Raw genomic sequence first — 20,863 nt, forward strand, 5'->3', positions numbered from 1 at the left:
TGTCACTTCCACTGTATAATTGTAAGGGATTTGACTTAGGTCATACCTGAATGGCCTAGTGGTTTTCCCTACTTTCTTCAATTTAAGTCTGAATTTTGCAATAAGGAGTTCATGATCTGAGCCACAGTCATTTCCCAGTCTTGTTTTTGCTGACTGTATAGAGTTTCTCCATCTTCAACTGCAAAGAATATAATCAATCTGATTTCAGTATTGACCATCTGGTGATGTCCATGTGTATTAATTATATTTATCATATTGCACATTATGTCCCTAGTACTTATTTAACTTATAACTGGAAGTCTGTACCCTTTGACCATCTTCATCCAATTCTACCTCTCCCCAGACTGCAAATCTAATATTTTCCTTTCTCTTTAGGTTACTTTTTTAAAAATGTTATTTATAGTTTTTTTACTTTTTACGCCAGGAGGTATGGCAGGTGGGATCTTAGTTTCCCAATCAGGGGTGCAACCTGGGGGCCCGGTATTGGAAGGGTGGAGTCTTAACGACTGACCCACCAGGAAGTCCCTGATCTTTTTTTTCTATTACTTTGCTTGTTTTCGAGGTATATTTGATATACCATACTATGTTAGTTCCTCAACATAGTATTTCTATACATTTCAAAATGATTACCATCTGTCACTATACAAAGATACTACATTGTCATTTACTATATTCCCCACAGTTAGCATGCACAAGCACCACACTGTATATTTACACTCCTAATTCATTTACTTTGTAATTGGAAGTTTGTACCACTTAACCTCCCTCACCTATTCCTCTCCTCTGGGCTATCGCCCCTTTGGTCTCAGTATTAGCTTTCTTAGGGTATGAATTTATTTTTATTACTTTTATATATTACCTATTCAATAATTATCAAATGTTTTTAAAATTAAAAAATACCATTAAGACTAAATAGACGTGTATGCGACCTAACTTTAAGTGAAAAATGTCAGTGGATATTTTGTGGAATGGGTAGCCGAGTTCAAGCATGCTAAAAAGAAAAAGACATATAATATCTCGAGAAGAGCGTAGTCTAGTTACGTAAAAGCGAAATTATAAACTTTTATTACACAGACAAAGAAGATATGGACACGTTAACAAAATTACAAAAACGCGAATTTCTCCAAAAATTAACTGGTAGCGTGATTTCGCCTTCTTACTCCTGGGGGCGTCCAAGCTCCACCTAACCCCTCCTTCCTCGTTTTTTCCGAAGGCTCGGAGGACCAGTAGCTGGGCAGAGCGCGAGTCAGCCGAGACGCCCCGGGGCGCCGGGACAGATGAACTCCGGGCCCTTGGGCCCGGCGCGCCGAGGAGGAGGAGAGCCCGACTCCGAGGCAGGAACTCTTTACAATAGCCACTTTCGTCGCCTTAACTGTTCAACCCTAGACCCCTAACCCAAGAGCAGAAGCCGGAGACTTGGGCAAAAAGCGGCCCAGGCTCCCGGAAGTCTGAGAGGGCCCGTGGCCGCAGCCCGCGGAGCGCCCCGCCCGCCCCGCCGCCGGCGCGACTCAGCCCGCGCAGGGCCCCGCCCCGCTCGCGTCCGGGCCTGCGGCGTCCGAGCCTTCCGGCTCGTCAGGCCTGAGTCAGGGCGGGGAGGCCGGGAAGGAGCGGCGGTTTCCCGACAACGGGGTCAGCATGACACGGTAGCAGCCACACCACACCTCGGCGGGAGGGACACGGAGTGCGGCGCAGCAGCCTCCTGTCGCTGCCCCAGCTAGGCCCCAGGAGCGGGGGATGACGCGGCCTCGTGCTTGCTCCCGGGCCAGGGTAGGTCTGAACGCTTCTCACTCGTGCGGTGTTCCCGCCGGGCCCAGTCTACCCCAGCTCCACCCCAATCCCAGTGTTAACGACTTGCCATGGGCACTTGCCACCTACTTCTTTGAGGACTAAATCATGTGCTGTTGCTGCTGCTGACCATCAAGACCCCCTGATGTGGAGAGCAGGAGTGAGGCCTCTGTGCTGGGGCCGAGTGGGGTGGGGTGGGTGGAGAAAGGAAACTGGCAGGACCGTTCTTTAAATAGATGTTTTCAGGAGCCGCTTTTATGAACCCAGTTCTCTTTTAAAATTTATTTATGTACTTTTGGGTGTGCTAGGGCTTTGTTGCTGCACATGGACCTTCTCTAGTTGTGGAGAGCAGGGGCTCCTGCTGCTCTTCATAGAGGAGCGCCGGCTTCAGTAGCGGTGGCATGTGGCTTCAGTAGTGGTGATGGCTTAGTCGCTCCTTGGCATGAGATCCTCCCCGACAAGGGATTGAACCCAGGTTCCCTTCATTGGCAGGCGGATTCTTATCCAATGTACCACCAGGAAAGTCTCATGAACACAGTTCTTGAATCTCCTCATATCTAGAAAATCACTGAAATCCTTCAGGGTGATGACTGTTTTCATGATTAGCAGAAAGCTTCTTGAGACTAGCAGAAACCGGGAAAAAATATGCATTCAATTGCACGTATTCCCCTTTCACCAAAATCACGTCTATACTGACATTTCTCCCTGCTTCTTTGGAGCAGTTTCTCAGAGGTATCTGAGGTGCTGTTTACAGGCTGCAATCATTTTGCTATCACAGTAATTTACAATGTCATTTAGTCATTTTAATAATCTTATGAGATAATCATGAGGGTAGTTTTCCAGGTCACACGTCAAAATGTTACAGGAGAGGAAATGAGTTGTAAAGCAACATGCCTGAGTTCTAGTGATGGAGCTAGACCCAGACCCAGGTCATTTATACCGACTGTCCACAAATCCCTTTGTAAATCAGAGCATCGCTTGAGACCAGGCCTACAAAAAATATACTTTGTCTTGGAGTCCTTGGAGGGGGCGACTGTGAGGTTCCAGTTAAACAAGGGAATGTGAGTCCCAGCCCTGCCATGGAAGAGGTGGATTGCCTGCCTTCTGACAACAAACTGAGGCAGAGGGAAGCCTGAGGTTGGGGTGCCAGCCGTACTTCTTGCCACCTTAAACACAGCTGCTCTGGCTGTGGCCCTTGTAGAACACTCCCAGATATTCTAATGAAACCCTGAAGGTGGGGCTAGTGCTGGAAGGGAATCTGAGCTTCCCTTTTCTGAGGAATGGGTTTAAAAACAAAACAAACAAAAACACCCCTAAGAGTAGGAAGTGAGAACTTGACCCACAATCTGGTTGAATCTAGTCACACTGGGAGTTGTTGGGGGGAGGGTGGATAGAGAGAGGAATGGTTTCCAAATAGATTTAATTCCCATCTCCTCCCAAGGAAAGACACCTGGACAAGAACAAATATCTTTCATAGAAGTCCGGGAATGGGACAAGGCAGAGATTTTGCAGCTAAAGGCAAATGAATGGGGTGGGTCCATGGACCTGAGCAATTACTATCAGGTTGGCAAAAGACCCAACAGAATCATCTGCAACTTGGCACATAGTACCTAGGGACAAGGCCACCCCAACACATCTGAGAGCAGTAAGGTCCCAGATGCCAGCCACAGGGACCTGAGGTTGCCTCCTTTTTCTGCCACCTCTAGGCCGTGGTAGCACCAGCTTCACCTAGATGCCACCTGGAGGAGTGTAAAAGAGTGTTCTGGTTGTCTATAGCTGTATAACAAACTATTTCAGAGTCAGGAATTTGGAAAGGGTATGAGGGGAGAGGCAGTTTATCTCTGCTTCTAAATTTCAGCTGAGAAGACTTGGAGGCCAGAGATGACTTGATGACTGGGGACTGGAATCATCTGAAAAATTATCTATTTCTGCATAATCACTTTAAAATTTAGTACCTTAAAATAACAGTTTATTATTTCTCCTGGTTCTCTTGGTTAGCTGGGGCTCAGATGTGAATTTGGCTGGAGCCAGAATGGTCAATTTAGCCTTAAGGCTTTCTCCAGGTGGCCTTTATCTCTGGCAGAGTAACTGGTCTTCTTGCATGGCATGGAGTAGCAAGAGGGAATGCTTCAACCAAGGCAAGCAGAAGTTACAGATCTGTTAAAGCTCTCCCCTGAAAGTTACATATCAGTACTTCCATTCCATTCTGTTGGTCAAAACAGGTCACAGGGTCAACTCAGATTTAAAGAGAGGGGAAATAGACTCTGCCTCTTGAAGGGTAGTTTTCCAGGTCACATTTCAAAAGAGTTTATGGGGTGAGAGATGTTGTTGTCATCTTTAGAAACACAGTCACCACTACCACTTAAACAAGAACAAACAGAGAGATTTTTAACTTGGCAGTTAAATTTTTCCCATTTCTCCACATCTTGTAGGCTACAGGTTTGAGAACAGGTTAGACCAATTATAAAATAAGCTACATTTTTTCCTGGGCATTGTTGTTGTTGTTGTTCAGTCACTAAGACATGTCTGACTCTTCAACCCTGTGAACTGCAGCATGACGGGCTTCCCTGTCCTTCACTATCTCTGGGATTTTGCTCAAACTCATGTCCATTGAGTCAGTGATACCATCCAACCAACTCATCCTCTGTTGCCCACTTCTTGTGCCCTCTCTGGATGTAATGAGTAGTAAATTGTGAGCCACTACACACGTACAAGCTAGATTTAGAAAAGGCAGAGGAACAAGAGATCAAATTGCCAACACCCGTTGGCTCATAGAAAGAGAATAGAATTAGAATAGAATAGAATGGCTCATAGAATTCCAGAAAAACATCTATTTCTGCTTCATTGACTACACTAAAGTCTTTGAATGTGTGGATCACAACAAACTGGAAAATTCTTAAAAGAGATGGGAATACCAGACCACCTGACCTGCCTCCTGAGAAATCTGTATGCAGGTCAGGAAGCAACAGTTAGAACCGGACATGGAAAATGGACCGGTTCCAAATTGGGAAAGGAGTATGTCAAAACTGTATATTGCCACCCTGTTTTTTTTTTAACTTATATGCAGAATACATCATGCAAAATGCCAGGCCAGATTAATCACAAGCTAAAATCAAGATTGCCAGGAGAAATATCAATAATCTCAAATATGCAGATGACACCCTAATGGCAGAAAATGAAGAGGAGTTAAAGAGCCTCTTAATGAAGGTGAAAGAGGAGAGTGAAAACCTGGCTTAAAACTCAACATTTAAATATCTAAGATCATAGCATCCGGTCCCATCACTTCTTAGCAAATAGATGGAGAAAAAATGGAAACAGTCACTTTCTTGGGCTCCAAAATCACTGCAGAGGGTGACTGTAGCCATTAAATTAAAAGATGCTTACTCCTTGGAAGGAAAGCTATGACAAACATAGACAGTGTATTAAAAAGCAGAGACATCACTTTGTCAACAAAGGTCTGTCTAGTCAAAGCTATGGTTTTTCCAGTGGTCATGTAGTAGTGAGAGCTGGACCTTAAAGAAGACTGAATGCTGAAGAATTGATGCTTTTGAACTGTGGTGTTGGAGAAAACTCTTGAGAGTCCCTTGGACTGCAAGGAGATCCAACCAGTTAAAATGAGGGCTTGAGATTTCAGATTTTGAGAGAGTCAATTCCTAGGCAGGTTGATAAGAAGTCCGGGGTCCCTGAGGATGAGAGGAGTCTGGGGTCTCTCAAGGAGGAGAAAAGGACAAACTTTTTTTTTTCTTCTCTACATTCCTTAGTCTTAGTCACATAAAACATTTTTTCTTTAAGCCCAGAACTGATGATTACACAACAAACAATTCAGTTTAAACTCTGTACTAAGGATTATATAACAACAATGTATCCTGTTTGAGGACAGTTTCCCCTTCCTGAAAACCTCCTAGCTAATCCTGTTATCTTAAAATGTAAATTGTGGGAGTGGGTCTAGTAAGAACTTTACAATCTTGAGACATTCTTTTGATTTATTTTAATAAGAAATTTAAAAAGTATATGACTCCCTTGCTTAGTCTTAGGGATGGGGGCACTCTCTATCCCCCTCCTGATGTCTATGTTAGAAGCATTCTCTGTCCCTTTTCACTTTAATAAAACTCTGCTACACAAAACTCTTGAGTGATCAAGCCTGGTCCCTGGTCTCGAAATCTTCTTCTTCAGAGATCATGAATCCGACACCGTTCACTGTAAGTTATCAATTTTAGGATCTTGACTTTTAGGAACAGGTCAGTTTGCAAGTTGGAAAACTGATTCTTCAACTTACTGGCTGTATATCTTGGACACATTGTTTAAGCTTCCTATGTTTCAATTTTCTCATACACAAAATGTACTAATATTATTCTCACTTTACACAGGGCATGCAAAACTTAAGTTTAGAAACTTTGGCTTTAATAGCTCAAAAATTTTGATAATTGTGAGAGTGAAAACTTTGATCTAGACTTTCAGGAAATCAGTGACTTGGCCTGATTTCTGACAAAAGAAGGAGAGGATAAAATTTGGGAGTGGTCTGAGGCAATATGTTCTTGGAGAAGAGGACATTTGAGTGATTCATGCATGTGAAAAGGAGGGATACAGATCTGTGGAAAGATATGTTCCTCCTGGTACTTAAATCCTAGCATCTAATCCTAGCATCATTCATTAGTACCTAGTTTCATTATTTCTTGGCAGTCTTCAGTAGAGTTAGCATTACACATTACTTAAAAAATTTTTTTCTTACTGTAAAATACATATAAAATTTACCATCTTAGATGAACCCTTTTTAAGTGTACAGTTCACATTGTTGTGTGACCATCACCCTTATCCATTTCCAGAATTCTTTTCCATCTTGCAAAACTGAAACTGTACCTATTAAACAGTAACTCTCCATCCCCACTACCTGCCCCCCCAAGCTCCCACCTGTAGAATTCTACTTTCTGCTTCTGTGATGTTTGACCATTAACTACCTCATATAAATGGAATCAGTATTTTCAGTAGTTTTCTTTTTGTGACAGGCTTATTTCATTTAGCATAATGTCTTCAAGGTTCATTCAATGTTATAGCATATGTCAGAATTTCATGCTTTTTTAAGGCTAGTAATATTTCATTGTATAAACTTCACATTACTTTTTGTTATATCAAGAACTTTGGCCCTTTATAACATGTTTCTTATATTTTGCACACAGGAAGGGTCACCATACATAGTCAGGTCAGTGTTTTCCCTCTAGGATTTCAGTTCACCTTTTAAAGGGAGGAAGTGAAGGCAGAACAAAGACAGGAGTGGGAACGGACTAAAATAATCATTCAAATGAGTAATTATTTCCTGGACAGTATTCCTGGCTACATATGTAAAACAGCAGGCCCCCAGAGCTAAATTAAGGAGTTAGATTTGGGGTGAGGGGGTTATTGACTCATATATTTATTGGTAACAGCTTTATTGAGATATAATTCATAGGCCATACAATCCATTGATTTAATGTTATTTAATTCATTCGCTTAACTTCATTGACTTTTCACATATTCAGAGTTGTACCACTGTTGTCACAAAATCTTAGAAAATTTTCATAGTCCCTGAAAGAAATCTTGCACCAGTTTGCCATCATCCCCAGGTCCCTCCTCAGCCCTGTGCAGCCATTAATCTACTTTCTGTCCATACAGAGATGCCTATTCTGGAAATTTCATGTAAATGAAATCATATAATATGTGCTTTTTTGTGACTGGCCTCTTTCACTTCATTCAAGGTTCATCCATGTTGTAGAGTGTATTGATAATTCATTTCTTTGTTTACTAGATGAAAGAAATAATAGCAGGAATTCATTTATTTTTATTACTCAATAATATTCTATTCTGTTGATTATTACTGCATTTTATCTACTCATCAGTTTTTGGACATTAGAGTTGTTCCTATTTTTTGGCTATTATGAGTAGCGCTGCTTTGAATACTCATGTATAAATTATGTAGACCTATGTTTTAATTTCTCTTAGGTATATACCTAGAGGTGGATTTTTTTTAATGTTTTTATTTTATATTGGAGTATAGTCGATTTATAATGTTGTGTTTTAAACATACAGCTGAGTGATTCAGTTATACATATATCCCTTCTTTTTCAGACTCTTTTCCCATATATGTTGTTACAGAATACTGAGTACAGTTTTCTGTGCTATACAATAAGTCCTTGTTGATTATCTGTTTTTATATGTGTGTGTGTGTGTGTGTGTGTGTGTGTAGTAGTATGTACACGTTAATCCCAAACTTCTAACTTATCCTTCTCTGGCAAGGAGTTAGATTTTATAGGACCAGAAAATGAATTTAGGAAGCTAAACTAAGTGTTCACTTCTTTTTGTATTCTTATGTAAAACTGTAAAGGAGAGTGGAGATACATGCTGAGGTGGCAACCACTGAACATTCTCTACAGGCCTCCGTGTGACAGAGGGGAGGACGGCATACACTTTTAGCAACTGGAGTAGATGTTAGGAGACTTTCTACTCTAAAGGAGTTCTCTGAGTCGTTTCCACTCTGTGAGCTCAGCTGAGACCTAGGACAGCCCAGAACACAAGGACCCTCCCTTCACATCCCCACAGACCACTGTCAGTGTGGGCTAGTCTCTGATTCTCCTCTCCCGACCAGGAACAGGAACCGAAGAGCCTGTGCCAGTACCTTTCCCCAGGATCGGTCTCTGAGGAGGCAGAGCTTTCACACCTCTGACCTCCAGGGTCAGTGGGTCTCTGGGAGAGTTGCCTGGAGTTCACCCTCATCACACCTTATCTGGCTCAGGAGACTCACTCTTCATCTGCTCATCACTATTTCTCACCCAGGTTTTCCCCTAAAGCAACTCCCTGGGGGCAGCTATTTCCCCGAGTACACAGCGACACTGCCCTGTTAATCACTTTCTGGGCGGAGGTGGTGGCAGTCCTCCGACAGGAAGCTGAGGTTCCTTCCCTGTTCTGGATTGAACATCCAGATTTTCTTGGCTCTTAGAATCTCTCATGTCTCCCCACTCCACCCCCAACCCCATCCCTGCTTCCTTTTATTTATTTTTTAAAATTAATTAATTTATTTTAATTGGAGGCTAATTACTTTACAATATTGTAGTGATTTTTGCCATACATTGACATGAATCACCAGCTTCCTTTTAAAACTTGACTTTGTTCCTGACTCTGGACTTTAATACTGACGTCATTTAAGGATTTGGAGACAATGGGCAAAATATTTCTTCCTTTGTAGTGTAGGGGGACTAGGTGGAAAACTAATCTCCACTAGAGGGAGACTTCATCTTAAAAAAGAAAACGATATGAAATTTGTGATGTTTAATGGAAGTAAAGTATAGAACATGTAGAGGAAGTATATAATTAATTTATACAGCTGTTGCATTTAGCCAACTATCTCTTTTTTTAAAAAAAAAAAAGCTGTTATTTCCACATTATTTTCACAATAATTCGTTTTATGTAGAAATTACTTTTTCAGTTTTATTTTATAATTATGTAAAATATTTACATAATTACTTAAATCTTTGCATAATTTACTTCCCTGGTGGCTCAGACGGTAAAAGCCTCTGCCTACAATGCAGGAGACCTGGGTTCGATCCCTGGGTCAGGAAGATCCCCTGGAGAAGGAAATGGCAGTCCACTCCAGTATTCTTGCCTAGAAAATCCCATGGATGGAGAAGCCTCGTAGGCTACCGTCCATGGGGTTGCAAAGAGTTGGACACAACTGAGTGACTTCACTTTTCTTTAACTTAATTTTATAATTATGTAAAATATTTACGTATTTTTTACATGTAACATTTGGGGGGCTTCCCTGCTGGCTCAGTTGGTAAAGAATCCGCCTGCAATGCAGGAGATCTGGATTTGATTCCTGAGTTAGGAATATCCTTTGGAGAAGGGAATGGCTACCCACTCCAATATTCTTGCCTGGAGAATTCCATGAGCAGAGAAGCCTGGTGGGCTACTGTCCATGGGGTCGCAGAGTTGGACACGACTGAGTGACTAAGCACATATACAAAATATTTACATGGTTCTAAAATCAACTCTACAAAACAAAGTATATTCAAAGAAATTTATCTTCTGTCTTTTCTGAATTATTTCTCCTCTCTCTCTAAGTTCAGTTCAGTCGCTCAGTCGTGTCCAACTCTGCAACCCCATGAACCACACCACGCCAGGCCTCCCTGTCCATCACCAACTCACAGAGTTCACCCAAACTCATGTCCATCGAGTCGGTGATGCCATCCAGCCATCTCATCCTCTGTTGTTCCCTTCTCCTCCTGCCCCCAATCCTTCCCAGCATTAGGGTCTTTTCCAATGAGTAATCCCTAATCATACCACTTATTTTTCCAACGTTGTTTTTTCTATTAGAAACACACATGTTTATCAGTTCAGTTCAGTTTGGTTGCTCAGTCATGTCTGACTCTTTATGACCCCATGGACTGCAGCATGCCAGGCTTCCCTATTCATCACCAACTCCTGGAACTTTCTCAAACTCATGTCCACCAAGTAAGTGATGCCATCTAACCATCTCATCCTCTGTTGTCCCCTTCTCCTCCAGCCTTCAATCTTTCCCAGCATCAGGGTCTTTTCTAATGAGTCGGTTCTTCCCATCAGGTGACCAAAGTATTGGAGTTTCGGCTTCAGCATCAGTCCTTCCAATGAATATTCAGGACTGATTTCCTTTAGGACTGACTGATTTGATCTCCTTGCAGTCCAAGGGACTCTCAAGAGTCTCCTTCAACACCACAGTTCAAAAGCATCAATTCTTCTGCGCTAAGCTTTCTTTATAGTCCAACTCTCACATCCATACATGACTACTGGAAAAACCATAGCTTTGACTAGATGGACCTTTGTTGGCAAAGTAATGTCTTTGCTTTTTAATATGCTGTCTAGGTTGATCATAGCTTTTCCAAGGAACAAGCATCTTTTAATTTCATGGCTGCAGTGATTTTGGAGCCCAAGAAAATAAATTCTCTCACTGTTTCCATTGTTTTCCCATCTATTTGCCATGAAGTGATGGGACCAGATGCCATGATCTTAGTTTTCTGAATGCTGAGTTTTAAGCCAACTTTTTCACTCTCTTTCACTTTCATCAAGAGGCTCTTTAGTTCCTCTTCACTTTCTGCCCTAAATATGGTGTCATTGCACATCTGAAGTTATTGATATTTCTCTGGCAATCTTGATTCCAGCTTGTCCTTCACTCAGCCCAGCATTTCTTATGATGTACTCTGCATATAAGTTAGAGCAGGGTGACAATATGCAGCCTTGACATACTCCTTTCCAGATTTGGAACCGGTCCATTTTCCATGTCCGGTTCTAACTGTTGCTTCTTGACCTGCATACAGATTTCTCAGGAGGCAGGTCAGGTGGTCTGGTATTCCCATCTCTTGAAGAATTTTCCACAGTTTGTTGTGATCCACACAGTCAAAGGCTTTGGCATAGTCAATAAAGCAGAAGTAGATGTTTTTCTGGAACTGTCTCACTTTTTCAATGATCCAACGGATGTTGGCAATTTGATCTCTGGTTCCTCTGCCTTTTTTTATACATCTCCTTTTAAATATAAACAATAGCGCACTATTCACATGTTGTACACCTTTCTTTATTCACTTTAAAGTATTTCTTGGTGATCACTCCATAACAACATCTTGCTCACTGCTTTTTTACAGTGAAAAAGTACTGTATGGTACTCCTTTTAGTGGAGGTACTATATTACTGACAGACATTTGGTTTGTTTCCAGTTTGTAGCTATTATAAATAATGTTGTATACAATAGTGTACACTTTTCATACTTTTGTTAGAGTATCTTTGGGATGGATTTCTATTTTTTTTAACATATATAGTCATCTTTATTAAAGTTCACAATTACATTAGAAACAGATGGATTTCTTTAAGACATGCAGATTCTCATGGGCACCTACTTTCCACTTTTAAGACTGATAGATAAAAAGGTCAATATCTTAGTGTCATTACATCAAGTTTTCACCGGGTAGGAAACCTGAAAAGGTCTCTTGAGCCTTCCAGGTCACTATACTCTCTAAGACTTGCCCATATGGTCTCTGGCATTTCTTATAAATTTCAGTAAGTGCCTGGGCAACAGAACACTGTAACTCTGCTGGGTTTTAAGGTGCAGTTCCAGGGGTTAAATATCGTACCTATACACTTCCAAATCTCCCAGGCTTATCTTCAATTAATGTATTACTTTACTTGGTGTTTCAGGAGGTAAAGAATCTACCTGCAATGCAGTAGGATCTAGGTTCAATCCCTTGGTCAGGAAGATCCCCAGAGAGAAAGGAATGGGTTCCACTCCAGTATTCTTGGCTGGAGAATTAATTTTTACTTTACTAATCTCCCTGTCAAAGAAAGACTCCAAAGCATTGCTAACTGTGAAGTCGGTGAGGCTCCTCTTCTCTCCTCAAATCCAATTGTATTTGGAGTCCCAAACGAAGTGCTGCAAAAGAGGGAAAACCTTAACCCAACTGCACAGCAAAACAGGTTAAAACAATTAAAAAAAAAATTCACTTTGGAGCAACCCAGATCCAGACAGACTGCTATAGAGAGCTGTTTCCTGCATGGTTTTTCTCCCCAGTCATTGTCCACAGGACTCTGAGAAGACGTAGGAATATGCAAGCGCAGACTCAAGGCCCGGCTTCATCTCCAACGTTGTGGAAAGGGACTGTACATCACCGGGCAGAGCCCTATGCTCCCGTACGCCACCTGGACAGAGCCCGGGGAGAGTGAAGGGATGGATTTCTAAAAACAGATTGCTTAATCAAAAGGCAAAGGCAGTGATAATCATGCTAGTTAGATACTGTCAAAGTCTCCATTGTGGAGGCTGTACCATTTTACATTTCCATACTCAACATATGAGAATGCCTGTTTCCTCTCAGACTCATCAAGACAGTATGTTATCAAAGTTTTGGATTTATTCAGGCTCATGGGTAAGATGTGCTATTTCCATGTACTTTTAATTTCCATGTTTTTAAAATTATGAGTAATACTGAACACTTTTCATATGGTTAACAGAAATTTGTATGTCTTTCTCTGTGATAGGCTCATTTTATCAGTTCATCTGTGGAGATGAGCATACATTTTTTTTTTACCCCGGATCAACTAATATGATAAACTACATTAATGAATTTCCTTTGACTCTCCATATTTACATCCATGGAGTATTATCCACTTGTTTATGATAAAAATTTTTTTATGTACTATTGACTTCTGTTTACTAATGTCTTATTTAAGATTTTTATATCAGTATTAACAAGTGAAGTTGATCTATAGTGGTTTTTATTTAGTCTTTGTCATGATTCCAAAATTTAGGTTTGGGGATCAATATTACACTCACTTCAGAAAATGAATTTAAAAATTTTCCTCTTTTGCCATGTTCTAAAATAACTTGAAAAGCTAAGGATTTATTTTTTTAAGTTTGATATTATCTTCTGTGAAACTATCTGGATCTGTTTTGTTTTGTGGGGTAACTCTAATCAGTTTCTCTAATTTTTTTATGTTAAATGGTCTGTTTTTCTTTGTCTCCACATGAATCAATTCTATTAAATTGGGGTTTTACACAAAATTATATATTTAATGTAGATTTTCAAATATATTTACATAGGCTGTTTTAAAAATTCCTCTTCTATCTCTTTCTTTCTAGTTTTATGTATTTGTGCTGAAATTCCCCCCTCCATGTTTTTTGAATAGTTTAGCTAAGAAGTTGTCAATTTAATTTTTTCAAAGAAACATTTTGGGTTCATTTGTTAGTTCTACTTTTTGTTGTTGTTTTCAAACCCATTAGCCATTGACTTTCTTTTGACTAATTTCTTCCTTTTGCTGTTGTTTGGTTTGCTTTGCTTTTCCCCCTAGTTTTTTGGGTCATAATGTTTATTCATTTATTTTTGCTTTTAAACTTTTATTCATTTATTATTATAAATCTTTCTCTGACAGCTGTTTTAACTATTTCCCATAGTTATTGTTTTCATTATTAATATTTTCAATTTGTTTTGCATTTTTCCTTTGACCCAGAAGTGGTTAACAGCAAGTTTTTTAATTTCCCACTTGGAAATTTAAATTGGACTTTATTGAGATTTTTTTCTGTGGCCAAAAATGTTACCAGTTGGCACAGGTGGTAAGGAATCTGCCAGTGTAGGAGACTGTGTCAGAAGGAAATGGCAACCCACTCCAGCATTTCTTGCCTGGAAAATTTCAAGGACAGAGGAGCTTGGTGGGCTATAGTCTGTGGGGTCACAAAGAGTCGGACATGACTGAGCACACACATCCCATGCCAGAATATGAATGTACCACATTTTTGTGATTTTTGTGAATCCTTTATATGTATTTGTTGGTGGGGGGGGGAGTCATATTCTCTATTATCAAGTTTCAGAGTTTAATATATTTTAAATATGCCTTATTTATTGTGTTGTTTAGGTTGTCTGTATCTGTACTAATTTCTTGTCACTTTCTCTCCCTAGATCTGACAGATTTGTTAAAGTTCCTATTATTATTAGTGTGTTTCTATTTCTCCCCATTTTAAGTATAATTCTTCTGATTTTTTAATTGTGATAAAAATTTCTTTTAAACCTTTTAAGTCAGAATCCTACTTTCTTGGATAATTACAATTGCAACCCCTGCTTAAATTACAGAAAAAATTCTGGTACATTTTTAGTCATTTATTTTTAGGCTTCCTGAATCTCTTCAATTTAGATATATTTCTTTTATATAGCATAGTGTTGGAATTTGCTTTTGTAGTCAATATGAAACTCATTTTAACAGGTGAGGTAAGCTTATTTATATATTTGTTGATGTAGTCAATATGTCTGGCCTTAGAGCCGCCTTACTTTTTTAAAAAAGTTATTTATTTTTGGTTGCACTGAGTCTGTTGCTGTGTGCAGGCTTTCTCTAGTAGCAGAGAGTGGGGGCTACCCTTTAATCGGGACCTGAGGGCCTCTCATTGCATCGGCGTTCCTTGTTGTGGTGCATGTGTTCTAAAAGGCTTCAGTAGCTTCAGTAGCTGCACGGGCTCAGTAGTTCTGCGGTAAAAGCAGGCTTAGTTGCTGTGCGGCATGTGGAATCTTCCCCCACCAGGGATTGAACCAGTGTCCCCTGCATTCCATGGCAGATTCTTATCCACTGTACCACCAGGGAAGTCCTGCCGTATGGTTTTATCTTACATATTTTTTGTATATTTAGGTCTCTCACCATATGCTCTATGTCATTTGCGTCCTCCCTCCTTTTTAAACATATCTTCTGATATTTAAAAGAGTTTATATTTTTGTTCTAATGGTTAACTTTATCCTAATACTTTTATTGTACAATACGTAAGTTCTGTCTCTTTTTGGCTATTGTCTGTATAAGCATGTGAGATGATCGAAAATGTATATATTGGTCTCTGCCCACATTTTTCCTACACAGCTCCTGACCCTGGTAAATACCTAAGTGATAAAGGCTCTAGGAGCATCTTTTATGCTAACATTTGTCTTTGCTAACATTTATGCTAACATGTTAGCTTTATGCTAACATTTGGTCTTTGATGCTGGTTTCTAACAGAGTGCTTGGAATTTCCTGGGTAATAGGGGTGCTTTTGTTCCCAGTGAGGTGATTCTTGGTGGGCTCCTGGATGAAAGCTGGTCACAGAAAGGCCAAATCATGATTAGAGACTTAGAATTCAACCCCACCCCCATTCTCTGTATAAGGGAGAGGTGCTGGAAATGGAGTTAATGATGGATTAGGCCTGTGTGATAAAGCCTCCATGGAAATCCCAATAAGATAAGTAAGGTTTGGAGAGTTTCCAAGGAGAGTGGCAGGCCTGCAGAGGATATGGGAGCTCCACACTGCTTCCCACACACCTTTCCTGAGCATCTCTTCCATCTGGAGGTTCATCAGTATCCTTTATCATATTCTTTTATAAATTTTTGTTTTGACTGTCCTGGATCCTCGTGGCAGCACACAGGCTCTCTGTTGCGTCGTTCGGACTTCTCTTTTTGTGCCGCGCAGGCTTAGCTGCTGTGGCACACGGGATCTTAGTTGACCGGCCAGGGATTGAACCCAGGCCCCCTGCATTGCATGGTGGATTGCTAACCACTGGACCACCAGGGAAGTCCTCTCTCACTGCCTTCTATAAAAAGCAGTAAAGATTACTTTCTTGAGTTCCATGAGCCATTCTAGCAAATTACCTAAGCTCAAGGAGGGGATTATGGGAAGCTCTGACTTAGAGCTGATTGATCAGAAGCACAAGTAGCAACCTGGACTTGCAATTGGCATCTGAAGGGTAGGAGGGCAGGCAGTCTTGTGGGACTGAGCCCTTAACCTGTGGGATCTGATGTTGTAACCAGATATTATCTCCTTGAGCTAAATTGTAGGATACCCAGCTTGTGTCATGGAATTACTTGTATGGGTAAACCCCCCCACATCTGGTGTCAGAAGTGTTGTAATGAGATAGTAGTGTGAGAGTAAAAGAGGACTGGAGTTTTTCCTAATATAGAGCAACATTGAAAAACTACCTAGGAATCTCTTGATCCCACCCCTCCACCTGCCCACCTATTGCTTTCCTCTAGCATCTTCATATGTGGTACTTAGTATGTGTGTACTCAGTCATGTCCGACTCTTTGCGACCCCATTGCAGGAAAGAAAATAGGGTCAGAAATTTGTAATCTATAGAGAATTTTTGAAATAATTTCTGTATTTGCAGCCATCCATTTCTTCAGTGTTTACTGTGTACAGATCTATTCTTCAGTTCCTATAAAGGAATATATAGAAAACAGGAAGTTTAAATAATTCTAAGTTGGGCCAATAGCTGGTTGGATAAGATCCTCTTAGCTCAGGAAAACAGAAGAAAGCCAAGCCTCCACTCTTAAGACCCACCATCACCTGCCCCAATGAAACAGCATGCAGGGCACTTTGGAGCCATCTGGAAGAAACCTTCAAGAGCTGTTTGCTAAACTATGTAATATATGAGATGATACTACTCTAATGGTAGAAAGTGAAGAGGAACTAAAAAGCCTCTTGATGAAGTGAAAGAAGAGAGTGAAAAGCTGGCTTGAAATTCAGTATTCAAAAAACTAGGATCATGGCATCTGGTCTCATCACTTCAAGAAAAAGACAGAAGGGGAAAAAGTGGAGGCAGTGACAGATTTTATTTTCTTGGGTTCCAACATCACTGTGGAAGGTAACTGCAGCCATGAAATTAAAAGATGCTTGCTTCTTGGAAGAAAAGCTATGACAAACCTAGATAGCATAATAAAAAGTAGAGACATCACTCTGCCAACAAAGATACATATAATCAAAGTTATGGTTTTTCCAGTAGTCATGTATAAATGTGAGAGTTGTACCATAAAGAAAGCTGAGTGCCGAAGAACTGATGCTTTAGGATTGTGGTGCTGGAGAAGACTCTTGAGAAGCTGAAGCTCCAATCCTTTGGCTACTTGATGCGAAGAGCTGATTCATTAGAAAAGAACCTGATGCTGGGAAAGACTGAGGGCAAAAGGAGAAGAGGGCGACAGAGCATGAGATGTTTAGATAGCATCTCAGACTCAATGGACATGAACTTGAGCAAACTCTGGGGGATGGGAAGGACAGGGATTCCTGGCGTGCTGCAGTCCATGGGGTCTCAAATAGACATGACTTAGTGACTAAACAACAACAACCAAGTTTTTACTAATGAGGCTACTAATGATTCTTCTGGTTTAAAAAATTGCCATGGGGGGAATTCCCTGGCCATCCAGTGGTTAGGACTCCGAGATTTCACTGCCAAGGGCCTGGGTTCAATTCCTGGTTGGGGAACTTAGATCCTGCAAACTGCATGACAAAAAAAGGAGTGGGGGAATTGCATAGGAAGTAAAATACACTGATAGTTCAAGTAGAAACTTTTGACTGTTACCAATTAGAAAGCACTAAATGAGATAGTTTACCTAACAATGCAAATTTTTCTTTAATGTCTGGGAAGAGACGCAGGATAAAAGCAAACTTGGAGATCTAACCAATCTATCAAGGCTGCAAGATCTCTAATACATGGTTGGAGAGGGTATGACCTCTAGAAGGCAATTTGGCAGTATCTATCAAATTGCACGTAACTTTTGACTTCACAGTTTTACTTCTATAAATTTATCATACAAATATACTTACACAATGAAAAACAACACATGTACAAAGCTAGTCACTGCTGCATTGTGACAGCAAAAGTTTAAAAACAAACTAAATGTTCAACAACAGGAAACTGGTTAGATAAATTATAATACATCATGAGTGTGATATTATGCAGCTGTAAAAAAGCAAGGAAGCTCTTTATGCACTAATATTTAATGATATTCAAAATATATCTTTTGATCTTAAAAGCAAAGTAGTATGTATGCTATAATATATGCAAAAGGTAATGAATAAAATATATTTTTCTATGTATTATTTCTATCCCTTAAAAAATTTGTTTTATTTTTATTTCATTTTGTGAAGCATGTGGGATCTCAGTTCCCTGATCAAAGAACAACTGTGCCCCTTGCATTGGGAGCATGGAGTCTTAACCACGAGACCGCCAGGAAATCCCCATTATTTCTATTCTTGAATATGCACAAAAGCATGGGAAACTACACAAAAACTGATAACTGATTGTGGGAAAGTTATTACCTATTTTTTTAAAAGAAGAGCCACTGCTTCAAAGCAAAAGTTTTACCTTCTATGGTCTCTCTCCACTGAAACTAACCAGCATGCTTTCTGTTCTTCCCATTCTCTCCTACTGTGTTAGTTAAGACCCTTTCTTATAAGGTTGCAACAAAGGTATGAACCCAAGTTATCTCAGGATGGTGGCTGTCAGTGAGGGAGCAAATCAGTTGGCTGACTTGCAGAGAAAAGAGATGGAGGAAAAAAATCTCCCTTCCTGATCATGTTCTATCGTCCAGATTCTAATACCCTCTGAGGTCCAAACTATACTTTCTACTTTTGAAATCTGTTATAAATATCCTATAACTTTATAATAAACTCCCCCCTTTTCTGAATATGTACTTCTTTTTACTGGGCAGTCTTGAGCCAATAATAATGCTAAAATTATTGAACACTTACTATGCATTAAGCACCTACTAGGCATGTTACATATGTTTAATGCTCAAAACTAACATTATGCTCGTTTCACACCATAAGGGTACTCAGATCCAGGAAGATAAACTAACTTATCCAAAGTCACACATTTAGGCAGAACTAGAATTTAATCCAGGCAATCTGATTCCAGTGCTCAAGGTGGTAGCTGCCCTCAATTATACAGTTTATACATTTCCTCTAGACACAAAGTAAATTTGTTGTTCAACGGCAGATGATCCCAATCCAAATAAAAGATTTCCTCATGGTCTAAGGAACAGTATGAAAAGGCAACAAGATAGGAGACTGAAAAGTGAACTCCCCAGGTCAGTAGGTGCCCAGTATGCTAGTGGAGATCAGTGGAGAAATAACTCCAGAAAGAACGAAGAGATGGAGCCAAAGTAAAAACAAACCCGGTTGTGGATGTGACTGGTGATGGAAGCAAAGTCTGACGCTGTAAAGGGCAATACTGCATAGGAACCTGGAATGTTAGGTCCATGAATCAAGGCAAATTGGAAATGGCCAAACAAGAGATGGCAAGAGTGAACATCGACATTTTAGGAATCAGTGAACTAAAATGGACTGGAATGGGTGAATTTAACTCAGATGATCATTATATCTACCACTGTGGGCAAGAATCCCTTAGAAGAAATGGAATAGCCCTCATAGTCAACCAAAGAGTCTGAAATGCAGTACTTGGGTGCAATTTCAAAAATGACAGAATGATCTCTGTTCGTTTCCAAGGCAAAACATTCAGTATCACAGTAATCTCAAGTCTATGCCCCAACCAGTAATGCTGAAGAAGCTGAAGTTGAATGGTCTATGAAGACCTACAAGACCTTCACAAAAAACTAAAAGACGTCCTTTTCATTATAGGGGACTTGAATGCAAAAGTAGGAAGTCAAGAGATATCTGGAATAACACGAAAGTTTGGCCTTGGAGTACGGAATGAAGCAGGGCAAAGGCTAATGGAGTTTTGCCAAGAGAACATGATGGTCATAGCAAACACCCTCTTCCAACAGCATAAGAGAAGACTCTACACATGGACATCACCAGATGGTCAATACCAAAATCAGATTGATTATATTCTTTGCAGCCAAAGATGGAGAAGCTCTATACAGTCAGCAAAAACAAGACTGGGAGCTGACTGTGGCTCAGATCATGAACTCCTTATTGCCAAATTCAGACTTAGATTGAAGAAAGTAGGGAAAACCACCAGACCATTCAGGTATGACCTAAATCAAATCCCTTATAATTATACAGTGGAAGTGACAAATAGATTCAAGGGATTAGGTCTGATAGAGTACCTGAAGAACTATGGATGGAGGTTTATGACATGGTATAGGAGGCAGTGATCAAGACCATCCCCAAGGGAAAAAAAATGCAAAAAGGCAAAATGGTTGTCTGAGGAGGCCTTACAAATAGCTGAGAATGGAAGAAATAGTAAAGACAAAGGAGAAAAGGAAATATATACCCATTTGAATGCAGAGTTCCAAAGAATAGCAAGGAGAGATAAGAAAGCCTCCCTCAGTGACCAATGCAAAGAAATAAAGGAAAACAATAGAATGGGAAAGACTAGAGGTCTCTTCAAGAAAATTAGAGATACCAAGGGAACATTTCATGCAAAAATGGGCTCCATAAAGGACAGAAATTGTATGGACCTAACAGAAGCAGAAGATATTAAGAAGAGGTGGCAAGAATACATGGAAGAACTATGCAAAAAAGATCAACATGACCCAGATAAACATGATGGTGTGATCACTCACTTAGAGCCAGACATTCTGGAGTGTGAAGTCAAGTGGGCCTTAGGAAACATCACTACGAACAAAGCTAGTGGAGGGGATGGAATTCCAGTTGAGCTATTTCAAATCCTAAAAAATGATACTTTGAAAGGGATGCACTCAATATGCCAGCAAATTTGGAAAACTCAGCAGTGGCCACAGGATTAGAAAAGGTCAGTTTTCATTCGACTCCCAAAAAGGCAATGCCAAAGAATGTTCAAACTACTGCACAATTGCACTCATCTCACATGCTAGCAAAGTAATGCTCAAAA

At 40.2% G+C, this 20,863-nt stretch overlaps 1 protein-coding gene and 1 non-coding gene across 3 annotated transcripts in view; one reads left to right on the forward strand and one right to left on the reverse strand.

The window, feature by feature from the left end:
* Positions 1 to 1,252: 1,252 nt before the first annotated feature.
* Positions 1,253 to 20,863, forward strand: part of CFAP126 (cilia and flagella associated protein 126) — a 28,994-nt gene continuing 9,383 nt past the window's right edge. For both annotated transcript variants that reach the window (XM_043876686.1, XM_043876688.1), the window contains exon 1: positions 1,253 to 1,767. In XM_043876686.1, coding sequence (XP_043732621.1) covers positions 1,735 to 1,767 — 33 coding nt within the window. In that variant the 5' untranslated portion in view covers positions 1,253 to 1,734. The remainder of the gene's footprint in view (positions 1,768 to 20,863) is intronic.
* LOC122678518 lies at positions 12,314 to 12,512 on the reverse strand. Its single transcript, XR_006336181.1, has one exon. It is a non-coding gene; the product is annotated as a small nucleolar RNA SNORA73 family (small nucleolar RNA).

This window comes from Cervus elaphus, chromosome 20 (genome assembly GCF_910594005.1).
Source record: "Cervus elaphus chromosome 20, mCerEla1.1, whole genome shotgun sequence".
NCBI classification, from domain to species: Eukaryota; Metazoa; Chordata; class Mammalia; order Artiodactyla; family Cervidae; genus Cervus; species Cervus elaphus.